General features: G+C 39.7%; 1 protein-coding gene across 4 annotated transcripts in view; it reads right to left on the bottom strand.

The window, feature by feature from the left end:
- LOC128983067 (rhotekin-like) overlaps positions 1-26,950 on the bottom strand; it is a 194,687-nt gene that overhangs the window by 120,413 nt on the left and 47,324 nt on the right. Inside the window, exons 1-2 of one of the 4 annotated variants that reach the window (XM_054402206.1) lie at positions 24,487-24,584; positions 11,803-12,099 (exon numbers count right to left, since the gene is read on the bottom strand). The exons of 1 other annotated variant lie outside the window; for it this stretch is intronic. In XM_054402206.1, the coding sequence (XP_054258181.1) occupies positions 11,803-11,919 (117 nt within the window). In that variant the 5' untranslated portion in view covers positions 11,920-12,099; positions 24,487-24,584. Of the gene's footprint in view, positions 1-11,802; positions 12,100-24,415; positions 24,585-26,950 lie in introns of those variants that run through there. 2 more of the 4 variants (XM_054402207.1, XM_054402208.1) reach the window with 2 other exon arrangements.

The following is a 26,950-nucleotide window of genomic DNA, read 5'->3' on the forward strand; positions in this document are numbered from 1 at the left end:
CAAATAAGCTGTTTTCATAAATGAAAAATTAATAGTTTTGCACCCTGTTGGCGAATCTTATAACTTTTAACGCTTTTCCATACCATTGAACCAACCTTTTTAATTGCAACAGCTGACTAAATTCTTTAATTCCATTTAAATATGAGTACTCATAAGGTTGACATGGGAAACTCTAGAGCCACTGGGGCGGAGCCCGAAACGATTTTTGAGATAAGAATATGCCTATATGTTAATCCGGAATGTGAGCTATCATCATGCCAAATTTCAGCCCAATCCGTCCAGTAATTAATGCGTGATTGAACTTCAAACAAGCAAACAAACAAAGAAACACACAAACTTTCACATTTACAATATTAGTAAGATAAGATATGGTATACAACTATACAGATATACTAAGAGAATGAATATGATCGAACACTTTTGTCATCACTAGCGGTTATGTAATTATGCGTGCGAAGTCAATGAGTGACTGAGACATGCTGAGACCACGAATATCTCTTCATCAGCGATACGCAACTGTAATTAGGACTTGCCGCGCACTCACACAGCGGAGGCCTATACACAATACACATACAGTACAGGCTACTACTGTACTGGCTTTGAATGGTAATGGGAGAAGTTGCAGCTTACAAACTAAGAAATGTAACTCCTTAGCCGTAAACAAACTTGACCTAATAGTATAACAGAACGGTATATTTCTGTCGATATTAGGCTACCCAGCGCCGCGTATAATGTTGATTGGATTATTCACAACCTTAGAGTTAAAGTTTTTAAAAAATTTTGGAATTACTAGTAATTCTACAAAAATAGCTAAGTAAACAAATTAATAATAAAAAACTGTTATATGTGTAAACCCTAACATTTTTTGTAGCATACATAAAGTTGTTAGGTAAATCGTGTTACGGCGAAAAAGCTACATGATGCGGAAGATTCTCTACGGAACATGTGGGATCATCTCCTTCAAATCAGGTTAAACGACGGTTCCCATTGTTAGTAGCCGTGAGATGAGAGGCATTGCGCAATGTCGATCAATCCACCGTCGCTGATGGCCGTAACCCGTAACTCGACTCTAGGAAACCTTCCACGGGCTTCCGGCGCGGCGGACCGAAGCTGTCTATTACCACCTAGTGCGACAATCAGCAAACTGGGCTGATTGGGCAGTGATCAGTGTCTTCGTTCCATGGACTGCGAACCCGAGGACCATGAATGCATTTGGGGAACACGTGGACGGGCACCTACAAAGTTAAGTAATACCACTAACCTCTTACAAAAATTAAACAACACCAAAAGAAAGGTACGTATAAAGCTAAACCAATACATTTATGGGCCTAAATATCGCTACCTGCTAAATTCTGTTTTCATATTTAGGAATGTCAAGCTACTGTGTTTTCACAGAAAAAAAATAGCTCATACTGCACTTAGACACCTATACTAAATTAGACGCGGATCGAAGTATGGACTTGATGGATGTTGAACACATAAGAATGGAAAAAGTACTTTCAAAATACTTTTATCAGGTACCAATAATAATCAGAAAATTCCACGGTTTAAGAATAACTGTTAACCAATCTGTAGGTTTTTAAAATGTATACATGGAATAATAACATACACTGTAAAACTCCAATTCCACATACAGTAATTTTAGAATCATACAAATATTTCAAAAATATCGATTATCTACTAGCAGCTTTTACAATATTCCCCGAGATAAACCTTTAAAAAATGTTTATATACCAACCGAAACAGATAAGCGTGGAATTTCCATGGACAAAAACAGATGGCGCAAGGAATGAGGAACACAGTATAAAGGGAAGAGGCGGTAATAAACCGTGGCCAGCGGAGACGCTAAAACTTCCAACTAGAAACACTGTGATGCAACTGTTACGGAATGGCTCAAAGGTCGTTGGGTGTTGACTGTTAAGTAACTGAGAATCTCAGCAACTGAAAATCACCACCATAGCATACGGTGATGCAGTTTTGGATTGAGCAACTCAGAATCACCAACATAACATACAGTGATGTAGTTTAGGGTTAAGAAACTTAGAATCTCTACCATAACTTGCAGTTACGCAGTTTAGGGATGAGCAACTGAGAATGTCCATCAGAGCATACAGTGATGCAGTTTAGGGATGAGCAACTGAGAATGTCCATCAGAGCATACAGTGATGCAGTTTAGGGATGAGCAAATGAGAATGTCCATCAGAGCATACAGTGATACAGTTTAGGGATGAGCAACTGAGAATGTCCATCAGAGCATACAGTGATGTACTTTAGGGTTAAGAAACTTAGAATCTCTACCATAACTTGCAGTTACGCAGTTTAGGGATGAGCAAATGAGAATGTCCATCAGAGCATACAGTGATGCAGTTTAGGGATGAGCAACTGAGAATGTCCATCAGAGCATACAGTGATGCAGTTCAGGGATGAGCAACCGAGAATGTCCATCAGAGCATACAGTGATGCAGTTTAGGGATGAGCAACTGAGAATGTCCATCAGAGCATACAGTGATACAGTTTAGGGATGAGCAACTGAGAATGTCCATCAGAGCATACAGTGATGCAGTTCAGGGATGAGCAACCGAGAATGTCCATCAGAGCATACAGTGATGCAGTTTAGGGATGAGCAACTGAGAATGTCCATCAGAGCATACAGTAATACAGTTTAGGGATGAGCAACTGAGAATGTCCATCAGAGCATACAGTGATGCAGTTTGGGGATGAGCAACTGAGAATGTCCATCAGAGCATACAGTGATGCAGTTTAGGGATGAGCAACTGAGAATGTCCATCAGAGCATACAGTGATACAGTTTAGGGATGAGCAACTGAGAATGTCCATCAGAGCATACAGTGATACAGTTTAGGGATGAGCAACTGAGAATGTCCATCAGAACATACAGTGATGCAGTTTGGGGATGAGCAACTGAGAATGTCCATCAGAGCATACAGTGATGCAGTTTAGGGATGAGCAACTGAGAATGTCCATCAGAGCATACAGTGATGCAGTTTAGGGATGAGCAACTGAGAATGTCCATCAGAGCATACAGTGATGCAGTTTAGGGATGAGCAACTGAGAATGTCCATCAGAGCATACAGTGATGCAGTTTAGGGATGAGCAACTGAGAATGTCCATCAGAGCATACAGTGATGCAGTTTGGGGATGAGCAACTGAGAATGTCCATCAGAGCATACAGTGATGCAGTTTAGGGATGAGCAACTGAGAATGTCCATCAGAGCATACAGTGATACAGTTTAGGGATGAGCAACTGAGAATGTCCATCAGAGCATACAGTGATACAGTTTAGGGATGAGCAACTGAGAATGTCCATCAGAGCATACAGTGATGCAGTTTAGGGATGAGCAACTGAGAATGTCCATCAGAACATACAGTGATGCAGTTTAGGGATGAGCAACTGAGAATGTCCATCAGAGCATACAGTGATACAGTTTAGGGATAAGCAACTGAGAATGTCCATCAGAGCATACAGTAATGCAGTTTAGGGATGACCAACTGAGAATGTCTATCAGAGCACATAGTGATACAGTTTAGGGATGAGCAACTGAGAATGTCCATCAGAGCATACAGTGATGCAGTTTAGGGTTGAGCAACTGAGAATGTCCATCAGAACATACAGTGATGCAGTTTAGGGATGAGCAACTGAGAATGTCCATCAGAGCATACAGTGATGCAGTTTAGGGATGAGCAGCTGAGAATGTCCATCAGAGCATACAGTGATGCAGTTTAGGGATGAGCAACTGAGAATGTCCATCAGAGCATACAGTGATGCAGTTTAGGGATGAGCAAATGAGAATCTCTATTATAGCATACATAGTTTAGGGATGAGCAATTGAGAATCTCCTTCATAGCATACAGTGATACAGTTTAGCGATGCAGTATAGGGATGAGCATCTGAGAATGTCCATCAGATCATAAAGGGGTGGAGTTTAGGGATGAGCAACTTAGAATCTCTACCATAACATGCAGTGATGTAGTTTAGTGATGGACTGGGGAGTATTACTATTTCAACCAGTACATAGGCATATAGGCTTAGTTGCACTCAGTTTAGAGTCAGGAGTGGGAATCAGGTGAGTTAAAATAGCAGCAAATGGATTAAAGGTTAAGAAGGTGTACATTTTCCATTTCTAAAAGAGAAACCATATTATCCCGCCATAACCAAACGCAATCAAGCGTTAAAACTGCTCTGACCATATATATATATATATAATTTTAAATTTCGCAGCGACTTTCTAAATAGCGACCAAAACCGCAAATAACCGTAATATAAGTATCTTATAATTATCTTATAGAGGTTACAAGTGGCATGACGATTGTTTAAAAAGAAGAGATTTATAAGTTGTAACATCAAATAGTAATAATCAAAATATGTATATTAAAGACTAATGATTATGTTGGAATAATATATTTAAGATTATACATGTTAATACACTATTAAGGGTCTTCGAGGCTCACTCCAAAAAGTCTTTTATCTAGTAGCTTAAGATGTGCAAATAGAAGCGCCACTGTGTTAGTTTGTACCTGTCGTACGAAGAACTACTGAGAGTAATAAACAATTAAATAACCCAACATGTATTGGAAGTTCAAATACCGAGTTGATTTGAGCAGTGTAAAAAATTTAGAAAGGGGAATCGAACTATAAAAAATAACTATGCTACTGAACTACGATTAAAAATAAGTACGCTCAAGCTTTTTTATTCGGAATACATTAAAACTTAAAGTAACTTTCGTTGACAATGTAAAATCACGTAAATCCGCTTAATGTATTACACTCTGGAGAGATTCTTATTCAAGTTAAAATTATGACATTATGATTACGATTTGGTTTTATCAGGGTTAATTTGGTATGCTCATAGTATACTCTTCTTTGCTTTCGAGTTATGTTGACCACATCAGTTCAATAAGTATATCGAAGTGACTAGTGGACGTGATATCAGATTTGACATTACAAGGTTTGAAAGACCCTTCGACCCGTGCTACCATTTTCAGCATTTCAACAGCAAACTGCAGTTTCCAACCAGTCGTGCTGAGTCCTAACATTTACAACAGTTTCATTGAGGGGTGAAGGATCGAGTCAACTATTGCTACTTCCGACGCTGGGATTCTATAAACCTGTGTGAGGTGTCCAGTGAGTTGATGACATCACGGCCACACACGGCAGTAGTGGTCACAGAGAGTGGTAGACCCACCCACTCACACACACGCCGACCCGGGTCAGGGGTCACTCGTACCAAGGTCTGATCCTGATATCAGTAATTGGGTCTTACATCACCTACAGTCTACACCAGACTCTACCTTTCCCTTGTAGAGCGCTAACCGCAGAGCTGAACTCATCGGACTGATTCATAGAATACGTATTGCAACAATGTTGAGGACGGTTCACAGAAAATGAGAGAGATACAAAACGCAGTGAAAACTTTGATTATGACCAACAATTTGCTGTCTCTTTTTACTTTTAGTGTGTCTTCACCAATACACTGATGTTATTATCCGGCGTTATGGATTCGTTATACACGTCGTTGCTTTTGGTCTGATTTTGTTTCGAGAAAAAGGTATTTCGATGCTAACAATATCATAGCATGAAGTGCGTAGGTCCATTCAACTCCATGAAACTGGAACCAGCTGTCCTTTGTCATTGGGCTTTCAATAAATGGTCCTGACTAATGAAACAGCTGGTCTTCGTGGTCTTTCGCCTAACAAAGCTACACAAGACATCATACTCCATTCTACATTAATATTAAGGTTGAAATACGCACATAGGTGGCGTCCCCATCTCAAATGTTATGAATAATATGAACACATTATATTATTATTTACTTTTTCTATGACTAATCAATTGCTCAATCAATGTGACTAATCAATGTGTACCGGTACTAAACAATAACACTTTGAATAATTTATTTGCTTATTGTTTAAAAACACTTTCAACACATCTCCACTGCCTTAGAAAGTGCGTTTGGAATGTGTGAAGTCAAACAACATCTACACATGATTGCAATGCTAATTAAATAACTATTGTGCAAGTCAGCAACAACATAACACTGTCATACTTGATATGCAAAGCTTGGATACTATGTTGTATGTATTGTGACGTCAAACATTAAGTAATAATCCGGTTCCCAAGAGTTTTTTTTAAGAGTTTCAGTTTAAACGATTTTTACTTTTGTAAATTGTTTTTTGGACATTTTTGTCACTATCGAACATTATCCTAACTTACATAGGCTATACTGTGAACTATACAATGCTTTAATGTTAAAAGCAGAATTGTATTAAATCAAATATGTATTAAATTCATAATAATGTTTCAACCTCCATGTTAATAGGTTGGAAGGTGATTAAATACTTCGAAACGTGGTCCTTGGAACAAATCCAGTAATACCAATCCACTACAGTTAGTCAAGACCTGGGATCATCTGTTTGGTCTTATGTTATCGCTGGTATATACGGCCTATACTGGTGGCGTAGCCCTAATTGTTATGTTTGCGGACTTTGAGACATTTGATTTTTCACAACATAATAAATTAGTCACGAGAATACGATGAAGAGTTTCAAAGTAAGCTCGCTTAAATATATCACACTATATTGGTTGTGTTGTGTTCGATAAAAGGTGAAAAAGGAAGCCTGCAACCGGGCTTCACCCCGTTTGACTTTAATCTATATACAGGGTAATCGGGGTGATCAACTCAAGGAGGCCACCATTGGGATATCGGAAACGGTAAGAATTAGAGAAAACTTTAAATGGGGGACATTCCTTTATTTTTTGTGGCAGTTAAAAATATGATTTTATTTTTCCGAAATTCAGCTGCCATTTTCCAAAATGGCAGCCAACTTAGAAATTTCTTATGGAACACCCTATATTTTATGATGTTTTCGGATAGAACAGGCAATTTAAATACTTTTTTATTCTTGACTTTTTTTCGATAAACCCAGATTCTTTTTTTCGATGTTTAGGAGTTACAGCCTATGGAAAAATGACTTCCGGTGTACATTTTACATCATGTAGCTTCTAAACAAGTGGGTTTATAGCGAAAATGCGAAAAGTAAATAAGTCAAATAAGTCTTAAAATTGCATCCACATTCCAAAAAGACCATAAAATACACAGTTTTCCACTTTTCAAGTTTGCCGCCATTTTGGAAATAATAGAATTAATAGTTTTAACGAATTTTATGGTCTTTTTGGAATGTGGATGCAATTTTAAGACTTATTTGACTTATTTACTTTTCGCATTTTCGCTATAAACCCACTTGTTTAGAAGCTACATGATGTAATATGTACACCGGAAGTCATTTTTCCATAGGCTGTAACTCCTAAACATCGAAAAAAAGAATCCGGGTTTATCGAAAAAAAGTCAAGAATAAAAAAGTTTTTAAATTGCCTATTCTATCCGAAAACATTATAAAATATAGGGTGTTCCATAAGAAATTTCTAAGTTGGCCGCCATTTTGGAAAATGGCGGCTGAATTTCGGAAAAATAAAATCATATTTTTAACTGCCACAAAAAAATAAAGGAATGTCCCCCATTTAAAGTTTTCTCTAATTCTTACCGTTTCCGATATCCCAATGGTGGCCTCCTTGAGTTGATCACCCTGCATAATCCAATGTATGTTTGTTTGTATGTATGTTTGTTTGTTTGTCCTTTATGGACTCCGAAACCGCCCGACAAATTGTAATGAAACTTTCAGGCATTATTAAGCATTATTCAAGGATGGTTTGTGAGATGTTTGGTGCAGATCCGTCAAAAGGGCTCCGCCCCAGTGGCTCTGGAGTTTCCCATGTTAACTTATGAGTACCTACTCATATTTAAATGGAATTAAAGGCTCTTAACAGGTGGAACAACTAAGCAATTTGATTCTGTGATGTTAAATAGCATTAAAAAGTTGATAAGTTTACCAACAGGGTGCAGCACGATTATTATTTTTTTATTTATGACAACAGCTAATTTGCAACCAAAAGGTGAGTGAGCGTAGCGAACGAACTTCAACCTAGAGGCGAGTTAGCGTAGCGAACGAGCTAACCTGAAGGCAAGTGAGCGCAGCGAATGAGCTCCAACCTAAAGGTGAGTGAGCGTAGCGAACGAACTTCAACCAGGATCTTGAATATGAACAAGCATTAGGCATAAAACCACATTAGGACAGGACAACGTCTGTCGGGCCAGCTAGTTATTAATAATAAAACTATTGATTGGTTAAGATGAATGAGATAAACAAAACAGAATGCAGTAATAATTACACCTGATTTTAAAAAGGTAAAAAATTGAAAGAATAACAAACAGTTAAATACAGCTGAGGTATTAACATTAGGAATATGGAATGTTCCTTTTAGAAAGGGTTTACGACCTTAAAGGGCAATTTATGAAATACAGTAATGGATAGTTTTCCGTCATGACAAACATTTTTGTGTATGGTTTATGGGGGCGTGACTTTTAGTTTTCTCAATGGTTCATGGGTAATTTGGACTTTATAATTTATGGATAGCCTCATAGCTAATACCATTACTGATTTGACAGTTTAATATGTCATAAAATATAGGCATGATACAAAAAATAACACAATTTGTAATATAACTCTACTCGCTTCACGCCATAGTTTAACTAATAATTTCTATACGGGATGATAAATTAAAGTATGTATATAACCACAAAACACAAGGAGAAGGGTGGAGTAGTTGGATGTAGTACCACACTGCACCTTTGGCATGTTGTACGTACGTTGTTCGCCTGTACTCATTCGACACCAAACAACAACGACCAAACAATAACAGCTTTCACAACGTCCCTCATTTGACCATAAGCAATCTACAACATCAGCAGCAGCAGCAGCAGCAGCCGTACCAATGACATAACCAGGGCAGCGTCCAGCCTGAGCACAGCGATCAGCATCTTGACGTTCACATGGCTTCCCCAAATTCTCAAGTTAACGGGGTTTTTGAGTTTACAATAGAGGTCTACGTCATGATCATTGATATTAACTGGCACTTTCAACTTAATGCCAATCTATAACAGACAATAAAATGTCAAGCTAACTGGGCATTGTAAAGTAAAAAAACCTTTATGAATTCAGAATGTTCATACACTTAAAACGTAATAATAAAGCTTTGTGTATAAAAAGTAAAATGCTCCGATGTACTTGGAAAAACCGATTGCTCAAACGTGTACAGATCACTATTTACATACCCTAATACTAACATAACTAACTTATGTTTCTTCTTTCATCATACAGTACTGAATGGTAGAAAGTTTGTTCACACTGTAGCATTTGTTTACATAATTGTTATTCGATAGTTTAACATTACTTATAAGTGTATTGCTAACTGTGCGATCAGTTTGGGTGGTCCCACGATGCTGGGGCATTCACTGTAGGGCCTACTCAGTTCGGGCGGTCCCACGAAGCTGAGGCGACACTGTACTCGGTTTGGGTGGACCCACGATGCTGGAGTGATCAGATCACTGTACTCAGTTTGGGTGGTCCCACGAAGCTGAGGCGATCACTGTACTCAGTTTAGGTGGTCCCACGATGCTGGGACGATCACTGTACTCAGTTTGGGTGGACCCACGACGCTGGGGTGATCACTGTACTCCGTTTGGGTGGTCCCACGATGCTGGAGTGATCACTGTAATCGGTTTGGGTGGTCCCATGATGCTTCAGCGATCACTGACCTCAGTTTGGGTTGTCCCACGATGCTGGGGTGATCACTGTTCTCAGTTAGGTTGGTCTCAAGATGCTGGGGCGATCACTGTACTCAGTTTGGGTGGTCCCACAATGCTGGGGTGAACACTGTACTCAGTTAGGGTAGTCCCGCGATGCTGGGGCGATCACTGTACTCAGTTTGGGTGGTCCCACGATACTTAAGCGATAACTGTACTCAGTTTGGGTGGTCCCACGATACTTAAGCGATAACTTTACTCAGTTTGGGTGGTCCCAAGACGTTGAGGTGATCACTGAACACAGTTCGTGTACGAAAGTTGACTGTTTTCTGACCGTTGTGCTCAATTTAGGTATACCCAAGCTTGACACGCAAAGGCTCGTAATGACATGTTTTGTTAATTTCACTACTTTCTTCGTAGTAAACTATTTATATCAGAGGAAATGAGAAAAATAGTTACTTTCGAACTACCCTTTATTTCATTGAGCATTAACGAGCTTAAACGAGGAATTTCCTTTTGCTACTGTTCAGCTTTAGACTTACTATGAAACTTCTTAAAAATACTTAATAATTGGGATCTTCACTTCGACGTTTGTCATTTATCTACTTTTGGGGGGCTCAAAAAGCAAAAGTTTGGATCTGTTTCAATCATATGCTGAACAATTCGTAGACATATTTAAAGACCAATGAAAAACAACCCCAACCAATGTTTAAATTTTTCAGAATCAGTGTAAATCTTCGAATGATCGATTTTTAGTGAACTTCAAACTCTTAGTGTAATTATTGTAGAGTTTAATTGTTATTTCTAGGGTATTAGCTCACATAACAGGAGTGTTCAATTAAATCTTATGTATTTTCCCTCTAATGTATGGTACAAATCACTAATGCAGCGATTCCGAGGGTTTCTACTTGACTGTTTCTCCAGTTCGACCCGAGGCATTGAGCCATTTACTAAACTTCTCAATGGTTTCATAACTCGAGGAAGGAGCTCCGTCCCATGCTGGGCCAGGATCGTGCCTTCCTGATCAGTTCCGATAGACAATAATGACATATTTTCCGTCTTTTATCACTAGAGCCTCCACGGTCCATCAGGTTCCACGATCTTCGCCATTGCGATTGCCCTTCGTCAGAGAAAGGAGAGGATAGAGGGAGCTGAGTAAATAAGCAATCTGTGATCGTCTGTGATAAGCGCTTAGGAATAAATAGTAATTATAGTGTTTCTCCTTTTAAATTTTAAGTAATATTTATACCTCACGATCCAAGGGAAGTAATGCAAATTGAGCAGTTAAAATAGTTACCTAGTAATTTAATTTCACTGGTTCGATAACTGGAAAATCAGGTAATTTTGTGGAAAGATAAGTTGCCTGGCATTCCGTATAGGTAAATATCGGTAACATTTCTGATGTACACACAAACTTGTCTTGCCTAGTGTGAAAAACTTATCAAAAAATGTCAATAAATACTACTTAGGAACGGATATTGATTTTTTTTACAAAATTGCAGAAGGTATTAACATTTATGTTACAAACTTTTACATAACAAGTTATATGAAGAAGGTTCAAAAGTGATTCGTGTGACTTTGGCAGAAAACTCATAATGTGCTTACTCTACATGAAATAACAGCGCGTGTTCGAAAATTATAAGATAAAAACAGCATCCAGCTTAGTATAATACTAATAATCAGCCAGTGAAACTGAAACCAATTACTTCGTAGGTTGAAAGACATAATTTCATCTAAATGTTCCCACGTAAACTCGGACATGGGGCACTTCTAATTATTACATCCAACAGATGGGTTGGATTACTCAACCCCATTATTCGACGCAGTGGCCACTACCTCATTCCACGCAGATGCATGAGCCGTAACAGTCAAAGTACGGCCCCAGTTAGTTGTAACTGGTCGTTGCGTTGGGCGACCATTCCAGTTGGTTTTATTGCGGATTCAGAACCCTCAATCTGGTTTACTGTACCTCTAAATTACAGCGATCCACCAGGTTGTCGGTTTGTGTGTCAGTCGCCAGTCGGGCATCTACTGTACCAGGTGTCATCAGGAGAAGGCAGATGAGGCTCAGTATACCGTCGTGAGTCGTAAATAGTAAACAATAGAAAACTAGGATAAGTAGAGCCATCACTAGGAGAACTCACCTTGTCAGAGTGTGATCTGTGAGGGTTGGCCCGGGGGGTGTTCTCCTCTCCAGGCACGTCATCGCCTTCCCCCTCGCACTCGCCCTCCGGCACTATGTACAGTCTGATCCGATACATCGTCACTTTGGTGTCAACACATCGGCACGACACGGCTCACTTCTGATACGTCCAAATAACTCTTACAGTCTAGGAGTACTGTAGAACAATCACGAACTTGGATAAATAAACCTAAAGGTATAGATGGTTGTGACAAAAGAAAATGCCAAAACTGAATTTGAAGTATTCAAGGATCAGAATCTGTCAACAAAATATACCTAAAATTTTAGAACGGATTTCTACGATAAATCCGTGGTAATATTATAATGATCAATCTAGTATAAGAAGATCAAGCCCGTTTAAGTTTCCATTCATTACTTTACCAAAGCACGTTGTTGAGGTTAACATGGTGGCTTATATGTACACCCACCTCTCAATGAACACGCGTAAAAAGAAAACCAACTGTAATATATGAGCAGTATGAGTAAGAGGAAATTATAAGAGGAGTGTGAAAACCCCGTGTGAGGATAAATGGTTCGGACAAAAACACTTTCCCGTCCGGTTTCTCCAGTTTTTACAGGCCGAGGACTGCGGACTGTGTAAGTGAACTATGAGCGGTTCGACCTCGGGTTCCCAGTCCTGGGACTGACTTTCTCACTCACAATATCTGAGCATCAATTAGAGTACGACAGTTCTTTCCGGACCATCTCAGCAATTACCATTCCAGGATCATCCTACTTCTCGCTTCAACACACTTTCTTCACGGCCTCTTTTCCTGGTTACGGACGTGTTTTGGGTGTCTGCCGTGCAGCCAAGTTGTGTAACATTCGATCAAATCATTGACAGTGTAAACACAGATTCTACCAAACGTCTAATGTTACACAACTTTACATCAATTTGTTATTAGTAAAAATGAATAACTTTGTCTCTTAACATCTCAAATTTAAAAATAAACATTTAGCTATCCTAGACTTTTATAATTATAATGACCATATACCCATGGAAATTCTTCAGTAAAATTATCTGGAAATGAAATTTTAATTACCATACAATCAAAGAGTAGATTATTATACTAACAGCATTTATTTCTTACAATCGATGTCAATACGTTGTTTATTTGGACTCTATGTGTTACATTTTACTAAATTTGGGATATTTAATCCAGTTTTAAATTGCATTAAGGATTTTAAGAAGGAAAATTAATTTACAAACATAAATACTGTATTGTCATTGAATGCTGTACGAATGTCCCAAGCCACTACGTACACAGAGGGTTATGTACCAACAATGGGAACAATAATGATCCCATCCCGATGGCTCGCTCCCAATGTTATGCAAGTGTTGTCAGCTAATTAGCATGTGTAAGTGAGGCGGAGTGTGTTGTGGTGTAGGCCATACACGCATGAGAGCTCCTCACACACTACTGGCTGGATCAACTGAACATGAACCTAAACTACATGTTATCATAGACACTACAGCACCACATACCGTACTTAACAAGTCTGCCAGTGCCAAGCTATCATTATATTACAATTAACTACCTGTCCTTGGCGAGAGTTCGCACGGTGCCAACATAAATTAAGTACAAAAGAAGTATTTAGATCCGGGTGACGATTCTACGATCTAACCTTTCCTTAAGAAAAACATACAAAATGTTTAACAGAACAAAATTGTTATGCAATAAATGTATGGTGTATCATGAAATCCTGATTAAAACGTGCAACTCCTCAATGAGCTAAGGATCTTCTCAATAAGCAGCGGTACATAACTTTTGGCTAAATCATTAGCTTTACTTTGACGGCAATTAGTGTTGTCACAGAGTATACTCCAGTTATGGACATTTCACAACGCCGTCGGCGAGGACGTTACACTGTAGTACACAGCAATGCTGAGCACGTGGCCACATTGGTCTGGAGTTACTAGCGACCTTGCCAAGAGGTTCTAGTAGTAGATATACAATAGTCATACGTTTGTAAAAATCTTGAAAACACGAAGCTTAATGAAACTAAAAAAACATTCTGTACTCCTATTGTTATGTGTTGTTCCGACGACAACCTGAACGCTTACAACTTGAATTAATAACGCCTAAGAAAACTAAGGAAATCCTAAACAATTGTTCTTTGAAGGTCAATTAATATGTTCTATACTATGTCTCGATGAATGTGTATATGAGTGTCTAATGTTGTGAGCGTGATATGAAGGCTATTACACGCTACACGATGGCCGAGCTCAGTCACGGCGTGTAGGCTTACAGTGTATTACGTCACCACACCACACCACTGTATCATAGCGAGCTAAACTGTTTATAATCTGTGGAATGTCTTCGGATATCAAAATAGAGTGATATTCTCCAAAGCAAATTCATAAAATTAAGTTTTATTCCTTTTTACGAATATAATGATACAATAAAACCTCTTATAACTGAAATCTAAAGAACTTTATACTTAAATTGGGTAACTAAAAGATCCGTAGCAAAATAAAATAGAAATATGTCATACCATTTCATATAATCATGTTCATCAACGGTGCTTCGGCCATCGGCGTATGGTAAATACTGTTTCCAGTAATGTTTAATAACCATTTTCGGCACGATTAGCAAATTTCAACATTAGATACCCTGTATGTAGGCCTAGTTTTATCTGTCGACACTATTTAGGTTTTAGCTAACACCAACCGTTCCAATCTTGACTTATTAATATTTTTAATTGAATCGAATTAATACTCGTTTCTTCGACAGAAATTGTTACTGACGAGATAAATATGTGCACTCGATTTTCTTTTCATGTAAAATATATTTGAACAAGTTTTGTTTTGATTATGGGTTTCAACACAAACGGATGGTAGTTCTTACAGATATTAAAGTTGAAACTCGCATGAACATATTTTTCTTCAACTGTAAACATGGGATCGTGTTGATGAATGCTTTCAGACAACAGTGTGAGCCGGTTGCCGGATAGTCGCTGCCTCGCTGGTTCACCACACACCCTTGTAGCGGTCGTGGTGGTCTGTGGTCGGTGGTGGTGGTGGTGGTGGTGGTGGTGGTGGTGGTGGTTGGTGGTGGTCGGTGGTGGTCACCGCTAACGAGCCGAGGCTGCGGTCACTTTTTGCGGCCTCCAAGGTCGCTCATCTTATTGTTCTGCCTCCGAATTACCTCGGACCGCAAACTACGTGACACACGCTGAATGATCCGACAAGTGACTCTCATTGTCTGGACTCCGAGCCATATACTTGCACAATGAGCAAAGATGAAAATTTGCTAAACGGTTAATGCAAGTTGCAGTTGAAATACCCACTTAAACGAGCATTTCTAGATTAAGTACAACGTTAATATTTTATAATCATATACAGTGCTATTACACATTTAAAAAGACATAAGCAGTAAGTAACCTATGCTCCGATTATCGAAATAATGTGCCTTGCGGAGCGGCCGCGCGGGGACCGAGTTACAATCATTCTATTTCACTCCTGGAAACAGAATGTTAGACATTTTTTAATAAACAGCATTTGATTCAAATAGTTAGTTAAACACGTTTCCAGCACATATTATAAATATTTTGTATCTTATTCCGATGAACTAATAAAATGTAGTTATATTTTGTAAAAACACTAATTGGATTTTTTTAAATTTTTGCAATTCGTGTTAAAAAATATTATTTGAGCGGTATAAGATACCGATATTTCAAACATGTGCTGAAAACTTGCAACTGGCTATTTAAACACCATTCATTGTAAATTGCTTAACTTATGTTTTACGTTTCCACAGGTTTGTGAATTTAATGTTTGTACTTAAACTCGGTCGCCCCGCGGCCGCTCCGCAAGGCGCATTCTTTCGATTATCTGAGTATAGTTTAAACAAGTACGGTTGAAAAGAAATCCTAAAAGCAGTAATCCATCACAAGAGGTTACGAGAGTAGACACTGTCGAGTAGACGGAAGGTGTATAATTAATATACAATACCACAGACTGTTTAACAACCTTGTATGTACAGTTACGTATCTCGCATACCTGCATACTGCAGTAAGGCGCGAATGCCGTTACAACACGAACACGGCTACCCGTTGTACATGAACACTAAACAAATTATACTTAAGAAATTGCAATTATATTCGATTCTTTCCGGCAAACAAACAAAAGAAACTACCTTGAAAAAACACAATCTGTGCGTTCTCAATAATTGGTCTTATTAGTCTTTTAACGTATCAGTAGTCAAAGCTTTTAGCCCAATAGCGTAGTACCCCAAGAACCAATTGAATATACTGTACCATACTACAGCCAAAAACCTCGTATACCGACGGGTTATAACCACAAGAAGCCAACGAATATCACACACTACTGCCTAGAACCTCGTATACCGACTAGGTAGTACCCCAAGAACCCAATGAATATCCCACAATACTGCCTAGAACCTCGTATACCGACTAGGTAGTACCACAAGAACCCAATGAATATCCCACAATACTGCCTAGAACCTCGTATACCGACTAGGTAGTACCCCAAGAACCCAATGAATATCACACACTACTGCCTAGAAACTCGTATACCGACTAGGTAGTACCCCAAGAACCCAATGAATATCACACACTACTGCCTAGAACCTCGTATACCGACTAGGGAGTACCACAAGAACCCAATGGATATCCCACACTACTGCCTAGAACCTCGTATACCGACTAGGTAGTACCACAAGAACCCAATGGATATCCCACATTACTGCCTAGAACCTCGTATACCGACTAGGTAGTACCCCAAGAACCCAATGAATATCCCACACTACTGCCTAGAACCTCGTATACCGACGGTGTAGTACCTCGAGAACCGAATGAATATCCCAAACCACTGCCTAGAGCTCCGGATGGTCTGCCTCTGGTCGCGTTAAGGTGCATTGTCCCTGAAGCGACTCTTGCGATAGTAGCTGAGCGATAGTAGCTCAGCGATAGTAGCTCAGCGATAGTAGCTCAGCGATAGTAGCTCAGCGATAGTAGCTCAGCGATAGTAGCTAACCATGTCATTGTCCCTGAAGCGATTGTTCTAGAGCGATTCTGTATATTAGTTTGCTGACTTTCGAGTGAATTGGTGCTATGAGTGCCATGACACCTCCTAATTTTAAAACGTTTTTACTAGCTCGCTTTTTTGTCCGGTACAAACTTTGCAATAAATTTTAAACTAACTTCCCGACCAGCTAGAGAAATGAAACTAGAGAACACAGCTCACAAATGGATGACAATGTAATACTATAACATTTAATTTTTATATTTTCCTTTGGCTAAGCCCCATGGGCTTCCAAATTTTCCATGTTTACATTTTGAAGTCAGCCGTAAATACTTAAATTCGACAGTTCGAAAAGCTTAGAGGTACAGGTTCTGCTCCCGAGAGATTCTAAATATAAAATAAGCAGTTCAAAGGAAATATAAAACATATGACTTCAGATAATAAGGGTTTGGTATGTATTAACAGGCCATATAAAATAGATTTAACATATTTACACATTAAAGACTAAAAAGTAGAAAATAAATTATAAATAAAAATCCTTTTTTTTAAATGCCACGTTTTTAAACGCACTAAAAAGTAAAAATAATTTATAAATATGTGGAGGGAAATACTTAAAACATTTAAAACTAAAAACGTGGGGTGCATGCAATAGATAATAATCGTTCAATAGGTAAAGATAATTGTAAATCAGCATGCGCCCACGTTTTTTTTTTAATCTTACAAGTATTTATTCTCCCCACATATTTATAAATTATTTTGTACTTTATAGTGCGTTTAAAAACGTTGCATTTTTAAAAAGTATTTTCAATTATAATTTATAATAGTAGCGATTTAATATTACGTACATATCTGATATCTTCTTTAGGGGTAAAAAACAGTTTTGTTTTCTTTGAAGACATTACGAGCAAAACAAGTCTACACACAACACGAATCGCTCAGCGACTGCGACTCTGACTGCCCTCAGAGCAGACCCGCTACAGTCGCTGTGTTCAGCCGCTAGCCGCTCCAGTCGCAGTCGCGTCAAGGACAATGGTCCCATTTGAAACAACGCTAACCAGTGCTCAGCTACTATCGCTGAGCTACTATCGCTCAGCTACTATCGCAAGAGTCGCTTCAGGGACAATGCACCTTTATCGTACTATAATAACAGGCGGTCGACGGGAGGCTAGTGCTACAAAGCGATACTGCGATATAATCTCTGAACCCGCATACACTAGGTATACTATCTGAGAACTTGGTAGAAATATGTGGTAATGGTTACATCGGACACATGCTAAAAGCATGATTAATCATTTTTGGTTAGACGTTGTAAGCTTATAGTGTATCGTTAAAAAGCTACTTTTAATTGTCTGTATTTTATATAGCCTAAAGTGAACATTTCACAACAACGTTAAATCTGTTGTCAGCCAATTGTATGCTACAAAAGCTACACATTGACGACAGAGACAATATAGACCCGCCTTAAACCTGCAAACTAGGCTAATGGCTGAAAGAAGTAATAGAATTTAAATAGTATCCCAGAGTCTGCCAAAACTCCGTGTATAGAGCACTCTATATGAAATTAAAACTATCGAAAACTCAAAAATTCTGTATTAAAAATCAAATATGTTACTTAGCGTTGTAAAAACGAACAATAATTGTCTTTGTCCTGAACCTGAGAGACTGCCTTCAGTTGCTCCTTAGACTACGTTGTACATATATCATGCACTCTTAGTGAAATGAATGTATATTTTCTCCTCGGGACTGGACAGACTCGTTGGCTGAAGTGGTCTACTTGGCGGTGGTACTTGCTAAGTTGATCATCAACGATCAACGAACTGTTTATGGCTTCATCAATAGCTGCGGACTTGCCCGACTTAGGATGAAGAACGATATTGTTTTGGGTTTCAAATATAGCTCTAGAGATATGCTTATCCCTAAATACAGAAGAAAGTGGCTATTTACGTTCAATGACCGGGAAATTGCTTCTGGCCTTAACGTTAAGGCTCTGGATAAAAAATCCGGTTTATAAGAAGTAGATTTGACTTGTGTTTAGTAAATTTTGTCTTGGCCTCTTTTTAAGAATCAAATGGTGTTTGCCAAACCATAATAACTTCAGGGAATTCATTCGTTTACTGTATTGCATACTATCAAAATAAAAACTTTTAAAATAGAAATAAAAGTGGCCGTATTTAATGGTCAACTGTTTTTCTTGGTTCGCTAATCAGCGTACTAAATGTAGTTAGTTATAATTACAAACACTTTTACCGCGTGTACTCAATTATGTATTAGAGCTGCGTATCTAGGAAAGGACGCTGTGTGTATGCAGTGCACCCCCACCAAGGTTTACACGTACATGTATGATACTGGCTCACCCCGAGGCGGTCACAGTAATGGAGCGAGTTATGCCGTGTGTATGCAGTGCACCCCCACCAAGGTGTACACGTACAGGTATGATACTGGCTCACCCCGAGACGATAACAGTAATGGAGCGAGTTATGCCGTGTGTATGCAGTGCACCCCCTCCAAAGTGTACACGTACAGGTATGATACTGGCTCACCCCGAGACGATAACAGTAATGGAGCGAGTTCTGCCGTGTGTATGCAGTGCACCCCCACCAAGGTGTACACGTACAGGTACGATACTGGCTCAGTAATGGAGCGAGTTCTGCTGTGTGTATTCAGTGCACCCCCACCAAGGTGTACACGTACAGGTACGATACTGGCTCAGTAATGGAGCGAGTTCTGCTGTGTGTATTCAGTGCACCCCCACCAAGGTGTACACGTACATGTATGATACTGGCTCACCCCGAGGCGGTCACAGTGATGGAGCGAGTTATGCCGTGTGTATGCAGTGCACCCCCACCAAGGTGTACACGTACAGGTATGATACTGGCTCACCTCGAGGCGGTCACAGTAATGGAGCGAGTTATGCCGTGTGTATGCAGTGCACCCCCACCAAGGTGTACACGTACAGGTACGATACTGGCTCAGTAATGGAGCGAGTTCTGCTGTGTGTATTCAGTGCACCCCCACCAAGGTTTACACGTACATGTATGATACTGGCTCACCCCGAGGCGGTCACAGTAATGGAGCGAGTTATGCCGTGTGTATGCAGTGCACCCCCACCAAGGTGTACACGTACAGGTATGATACTGGCTCACCCCGAGGCGGTCACAGTAATGGAGCGAGTTATGCCGTGTGTATGCAGTGCACCCCCACCAAGGTGTACACGTACAGGTATGATACTGGCTCACCCCGAGACGATAACAGTAATGGAGCGAGTTATGCCGTGTGTATGCAGTGCACCCCCACCAAGGTGTACACGTACAGGTACGATACTGGCTCAGTAATGGAGCGAGTTCTGCTGTGTGTATTCAGTGCACCCCCACCAAGGTGTACACGTACAGGTACGATACTGGCTCAGTAATGGAGCGAGTTATGCTGTGTGTATGCAGTGCACCCCCACCAAGGTGTACACGTACAGGTATGATACTGGCTCACCTCGAGGCGGTCACAGTAATGGAGCGAGTTATGCCGTGTGTATGCAGTGCACCCCCACCAAGGTGTACACGTACAGGTACGATACTGGCTCAGTAATGGAGCGAGTTCTGCTGTGTGTATTCAGTGCACCCCCACCAAGGTTTACACGTACATGTATGATACTGGCTCACCCCGAGGCGGTCACAGTAATGGAGCGAGTTATGCCGTGTGTATGCAGTGCACCCCCACCAAGGTGTACACGTACAGGTATGATACTGGCTCACCCCGAGGCGGTCACAGTAATGGAGCGAGTTCTGCTGTGTGTATTCAGTGCACCCCCACCAAGGTGTACACGTACAGGTACGATACTGGCTCAGTAATGGAGCGAGTTCTGCTGTGTGTATGTAGTGCACCCCCACCAAGGTGTACACGTACAGGTACGATACTGGCTCAGTAATGGAGCGAGTTATGCTGTGTGTATGCATTGCACCCCCACCAAGGTGTACACGTACAGGTACGATACTGGCTCAGTAATGGAGCGAGTTCTGCTGTGTGTATTCAGTGCACCCCCACCAAGGTGTACACGTACAGGTACGATACTGGCTCAGTAATGGAGCGAGTTCTGCTGTGTGTATGTAGTGCACCCCCACCAAGGTGTACACGTACAGGTACGATACTGGCTCAGTAATGGAGCGAGTTCTGCTGTGTGTATTCAGTGCACCCCCACCAAGGTGTACACGTACAGGTACGATACTGGCTCAGTAATGGAGCGAGTTATGCTGTGTGTATGCATTGCACCCCCACCAAGGTGTACACGTACAGGTACGATACTGGCTCAGTAATGGAGCGAGTTCTGCTGTGTGTATGTAGTGCACCCCCACCAAGGTGTACACGTACAGGTACGATACTGGCTCAGTAATGGAGCGAGTTATGCTGTGTGTATGCATTGCACCCCCACCAAGGTGTACACGTACAGGTACGATACTGGCTCAGTAATGGAGCGAGTTCTGCTGTGTGTATTCAGTGCACCCCCACCAAGGTGTACACGTACAGGTACGATACTGGCTCAGTAATGGAGCGAGTTCTGCTGTGTGTATGTAGTGCACCCCCACCAAGGTGTACACGTACAGGTACGATACTGGCTCAGTAATGGAGCGAGTTCTGCTGTGTGTATGCAGTGCACCCCCACCAAGGCGTACACGTACAGGTATGATACTGGCTCAGTAATGGAGCGAGTTCTGCTGTGTGTATGCAGTGCACCCCCACCAAGGTGTACACGTACAGGTATGATACTGGCTCACCTCGAGGCAGTCACAGTAATGGAGCGAGTTATGCCGTGTGTATGCAGTGCACCCCCAACAAGGTGTACACGTACAGGTATGATACTGGCTCGCCCAGAGGCGATCACAGTAATGGAGCAAGTTCTGATGTGTGTATGCAGCGCACCCCCACCAAGGTGTACACGTACAGGTATGATACTGGCTCACCTCGAGGCAGTCACAGTAATGGAGCGAGTTCTGATGTGTGTATGCAGTGCAACCCCACCAAGGTGTACACGTACAGGTATGATACTGGCTCACCCCGAGACAGTCACAGTAGTGGAGCGAGTTCTAATGTGTGTATGCAGTGCACCCCCACCAAGGTGTACACGTACAGGTATGATACTGGTTCACCCCGAGGCGGTCACAGTAATGGAGCGAGTTCTGCTGTGTGTATGGAGTGCACCCCCACCAAGGTGTACACGTACAGGTATGATACTGGTTCACCCCGAGGCGGTCATAGTAATGGAGCGAGTTCTGCCGTGTGTATGCAGTGCATCCCCACCAAGGTGTACACGTACAGGTATGATACTGGTTCACCCCGAAGCGGTCACAGTAATGGAGCGAGTTCTGCTGTGTGTATGCAGTGCACCCCCACCAAGGTGTACACGTACAGGTATGATACTGGTTCACCCCGAGGCGGTCACAGTAATGGAGCGAGTTCTGCTGTGTGTATGCAGTGCACCCCCACCAAGGTGTACACGTACAGTTATGATACTGGCTCGCCCCGAGGCGGTCACAGTAATGGAGCGAGTTCTGCCGTGTGTATGCAGTGCACCCCCAACAAGGTGTACACGTACAGGTATGATACTGGTTCACCCCGAGGCGGTCACAGTAATGGAGCGAGTTCTGCTGTGTGTATGCAGTGCACCCCCACCAAGGTGTACACGTACAGGTATGATACTGGTTCACCCCGAGGCAGTCACAGTAATGGAGCGAGTTCTGCTGTGTGTATGCAGTGCACCCCCACCAAGGTGTACACGTACAGGTATGATACTGGTTCACCCCGAGGCAGTCACAGTAATGGAGCGAGTTCTGCTGTGTGTCTCTGTCTACAAGCCAAACAGACCTATTAAATGTACAATTATAGTACCAGTTTCACTTTTGTAATTTCAGTTTTATAACTATGGGGGTCACTTTCAGTTAAATGCAGTTTTTTAATTCACGCCGATAAATTTTACACAATTCTACATTGCTTAAAACATTGCATTCGTCAACCCCTCTTAAATTTTAGGAGCTAGCAATCCGTTCTAGTGTTACTTAAATTACCCTCTTTAAAAAGTGACAGCTTAATTAGTTATTTCGGTAGGCATTTAATGGTTTCCTAGTCGCAGCAACATCGTTAAATAATAAACAACCAGACACACATTTAATTTGTTGCCATAGAGTTATGTGTTCTTCAATTAATTATGAAGTTATGAATTTGCATGTGATAAAGTAATATGATTATACAACTTGTACAGCTCTTATTATACCATCATTATCATAATGTTGATGAATGTTTTCTTAAAGTGTACAGAAACATCGTCATCATAACAATGAATGTGAAAAACTAAGACGGAATCCTTATCACGGAATATAGGCCTAAGAGTAGAAAACAAATAAATAAAAATCTTGTTTTGTTGTTTACACCTGCAAGTGCTGTACTATAACTGTTTTAAGACTAGCCTCTAGTCTGTGCTGTATACTGTATATTGCACTGCTGTATCACCACTGATTAGAACAACAAACGTTTTAATGTTATACATTCCAGTGTCAAATATAATAATCGCCTATACGGCAGTGAAACCTATTTGGTACATTATTACACTAAAATCTATTCGTAACAAATTTAATTTAGTTACAAAAACGTCAGTTTTCATTTCCATCACTAGAATTGCATACAATATCTTGGGACTTGAAACGCCTACCTTGTGCAAAATACTCAATTTGAATACGAGTATAATGCAACTTGCTTCACCTTTAAACTCCGTCTCTATAATCGTCATCGCCTGATCAAAAGGAGATAATCAATAATCAACATTTGCCTGCTAAAAAATGTTGAATCAGGTTGGAATTGGCTTAATTTACTTTTGCAAGTATTTTACAATGAAAATGTACAATTAAGTTGGTTGAAAACATCGTCATTGAAATATCACTGAATTAAAAAGGTTAACATTTAGTTCACTGTACCAGCCTGCTTAAAATACTGCATATATGACAACACCATTTCACGACTCTTGTGTCCTTTACAGGTTAAACCCGAGAGATGCACTGAACAGTGGACCTTACCACAACCGCCACCCCAATCATTTGTTATTGTCGTTGTATACGGTAGTAATCGATTAATGACTGATTATTTTCGGTGTAAGAAAGTCAATGTTTTACAGAGACCTTAAAATTTCCAAAGATAAAGGTTTTTTTGGAATGTTATTGACGAGCAAACTGAGCACCAATAAAGCATTTGACAATAAGTTTTTGATTTGTACTATCAGTTTATACTCTCAGTAGGATATTGACTCTTTGTAATATATATTAATTTTAAAATATTTACCGTTGCAAAACATGATCTGGACAAATAATACTGTTTACAATATTTCACAATAAGTCACTGTGATTCCAAGCTCACGAGACGTGTTATAGCATCAATACATCCGTGATTACTGATTAAACAAAAACAACAGTTTACACCACCATTACGTTTTACTCTCGAGTTATACAACATACAAATTATAATCTACTCGACCTAGAATTTCTTTTGTTGCAATTATTACAGCATTTGCGCATTAGAGATAGCCACCATGTAAACAAACTAATAAATACTGTACCATTGTTTAAGCAAATATCTAGTGAGTAAATCAATACTTCTCCCTCCGTAAATAAATAATATAATTCTTACACTGTCACAACCTAACACTATCCCAAGAGTGAGCACATACACGCGACTCGCACTGTACAGCAGCGTGTACTGCAGCACTGCGGACTGCCGTGACGGCGCGCGCGGACCTACTGACTACTGACTGACGGCACTGGTACTGGTGGTGCTACGTACTCCGCTCCTCCTCTACCACCGCTCCCTACACTAGTGCAATGGTCAGCTATATTCCAAAAACTTCAACTGCTCGCTATATTACGTACAGCGGTAAAGAAGGTTTTGATTTATGTGTACCGTTCACAAGATCAAATTAGAAAGCACGGTTACATTTCCAAAGTTAATGTTTTATCAGAACTGATAAAAACTGCATAAGTATACTGAACGAACACACATACACTCCAATTCCAACAAATCTCCGTTTTGTTATTTAAGAACATAATTTTTGCTTTAATTTTGCATGTGTTGTTAGTGTTTCTAAATAGACCTAAAACTAAATTTGCGACAAAATAGCTTCTCACATTTTATCCAACATGCGAGAGATAAAACATGATACTATTAGCCTATATCCGAAACACACATTGCTAAAAACATTGGAGTCGTTAATCACTCTCAGTAAAAGTTAAGAACTGGCAATACATTCTAGTGTTACTAAAGTCCCCTATAAAAAGTTCTAATTGAATGTATGGCTCGAATGAGTTAAATTAGCCTCTAATAAATACAAAAACTGATCTGTTGAATTAGTTTTTAGCGTGAAATATAGCTTTGTTGGTTAGGTAAGCACAACAGTATACTGATGGCATCGATCTATCGTATATTTTTCTTTTGAGATTCAGATAGTACATGAGTTGACGAGTCTAAGAAGTCCGGTACACAAATTTGTCTAGCACTCTATGGGAGTTTATGACGTAATCAATATGGCCGCCAAAGTTGTCTGACGCGCTCCTACATTTCTTTATATAACTCGGGTTCATATTTTAATACTGCCCTACATTTTTAGTGATTATTAGTCATGGAAAAATTAGCTTTCCGATGGTATATTATACACCATTATTTAGATCCATAATACTGTGAATATTTATAACTTTATTAAACTTTTTGTTTTTTATTTAGATTTTTTAGAATAATTTTGCTAAGTATCATTGAACCCGTTGTATGTAGCTGAAAACTTTTTATATACACGTATTTTTCTGAGTATAGCCTTTCCAGTATTATATAACTTCTATTTTGAATACAAAACTTGCTGAAAATTTGCGTCAACAATATAGCGGTGCACATTGAGTCGTTATGACAATGCAATTTATATAGGGTCTGAAAAGTAATAGCGCTATTTAGGGCTATGAAACTTTCACTTTCGTCTTAAAATCAGTGACAGTAAAATTAAGTACAAGAATGAAAAACGAAAGAGTGTACAATGCTATATTATTTCAATTTAATATAAAAAACCATTAATCTTACTAATATTATAAATGTGAAAGTTAGAAAGGTTATACTCCGACAAAAACGTGTATGTAAAACGTTTTCAGCTACATATAACGGATTCAATGATACTTAGCAAAATGATCCCAAAAAATCTAAATAAAAATAAAAAGTTTAATAAAATTATACATATTATATTCATAGTATTATGGATCTAAATAATGGTGTATAATAGACCATCGGAAAGCTCATTTTTTCATGATTAATAATCACTAAAATGTAGGGCAGTATTAAAATATGAACCCGAGTTATATAGGGAAATGTAGGAGCGCGTCAGACAACTTTGGCGGCCATATTGATTACGTCATAAACCCCCATAGAGTGCCAAAAAAATTTGTGTACCGGACTTTTTAGACTCGCCTACTCATCTACTATCTCAATCTAAAGGGGCGCATTGGTTGCCAGGTGTGAAATATGTTGGTATAATTTTTAGCTAACCCACCCCACTATTTCTTGAGAAGAAGGCTACACCATATATTAAAGAGTATACCTTTAATCCATGGTTACATTTGCAGTTTCTTCCTCTAATAAGATTCCTTCACCATAAACTGTAGTTTACATTCCATGTTATGTCCCATATAATTATTTACGTAAACGAGAAGCAGGCAAAAACACGCGAATTGGTTGAAGGATTGCAAAAGCAACATTCTAGACCTGAACAATATTCAACGGCCAGTATCATAAACCTATCTTGCAATGACTGCACCGTTCAATGGAGCCTGAGCTTGTAGTGGATTTAGTTACACAGTCTCATAAAAAGGTGATGACTTTTACGGGGAAAAGGCTAAATAAGTAGCTAGAGGGGCACAAATCTAAAGGAGCACCAACATTAACCAATTTAAGAGAGGAACTTACAACAAAAGTCCTACCTATGATTTTTAAATGAACTAATACATTGACATTTCTCAGTACCCCGGAAGTGGAAGACTTCGTTAATCACCCTAGATATTACTCAAACCACATTTTCTCATCTGATTTACAATTTACTGCACTTCTCATCTCGCTCCATTTC

Source organism: Macrosteles quadrilineatus, unplaced genomic scaffold (genome assembly GCF_028750875.1).
Source record: "Macrosteles quadrilineatus isolate MER2022 unplaced genomic scaffold, UCM_ALF_1.0 Scaffold_1__1_contigs__length_201487025, whole genome shotgun sequence".
Lineage (NCBI taxonomy): Eukaryota > Metazoa > Arthropoda > Insecta > Hemiptera > Cicadellidae > Macrosteles > Macrosteles quadrilineatus.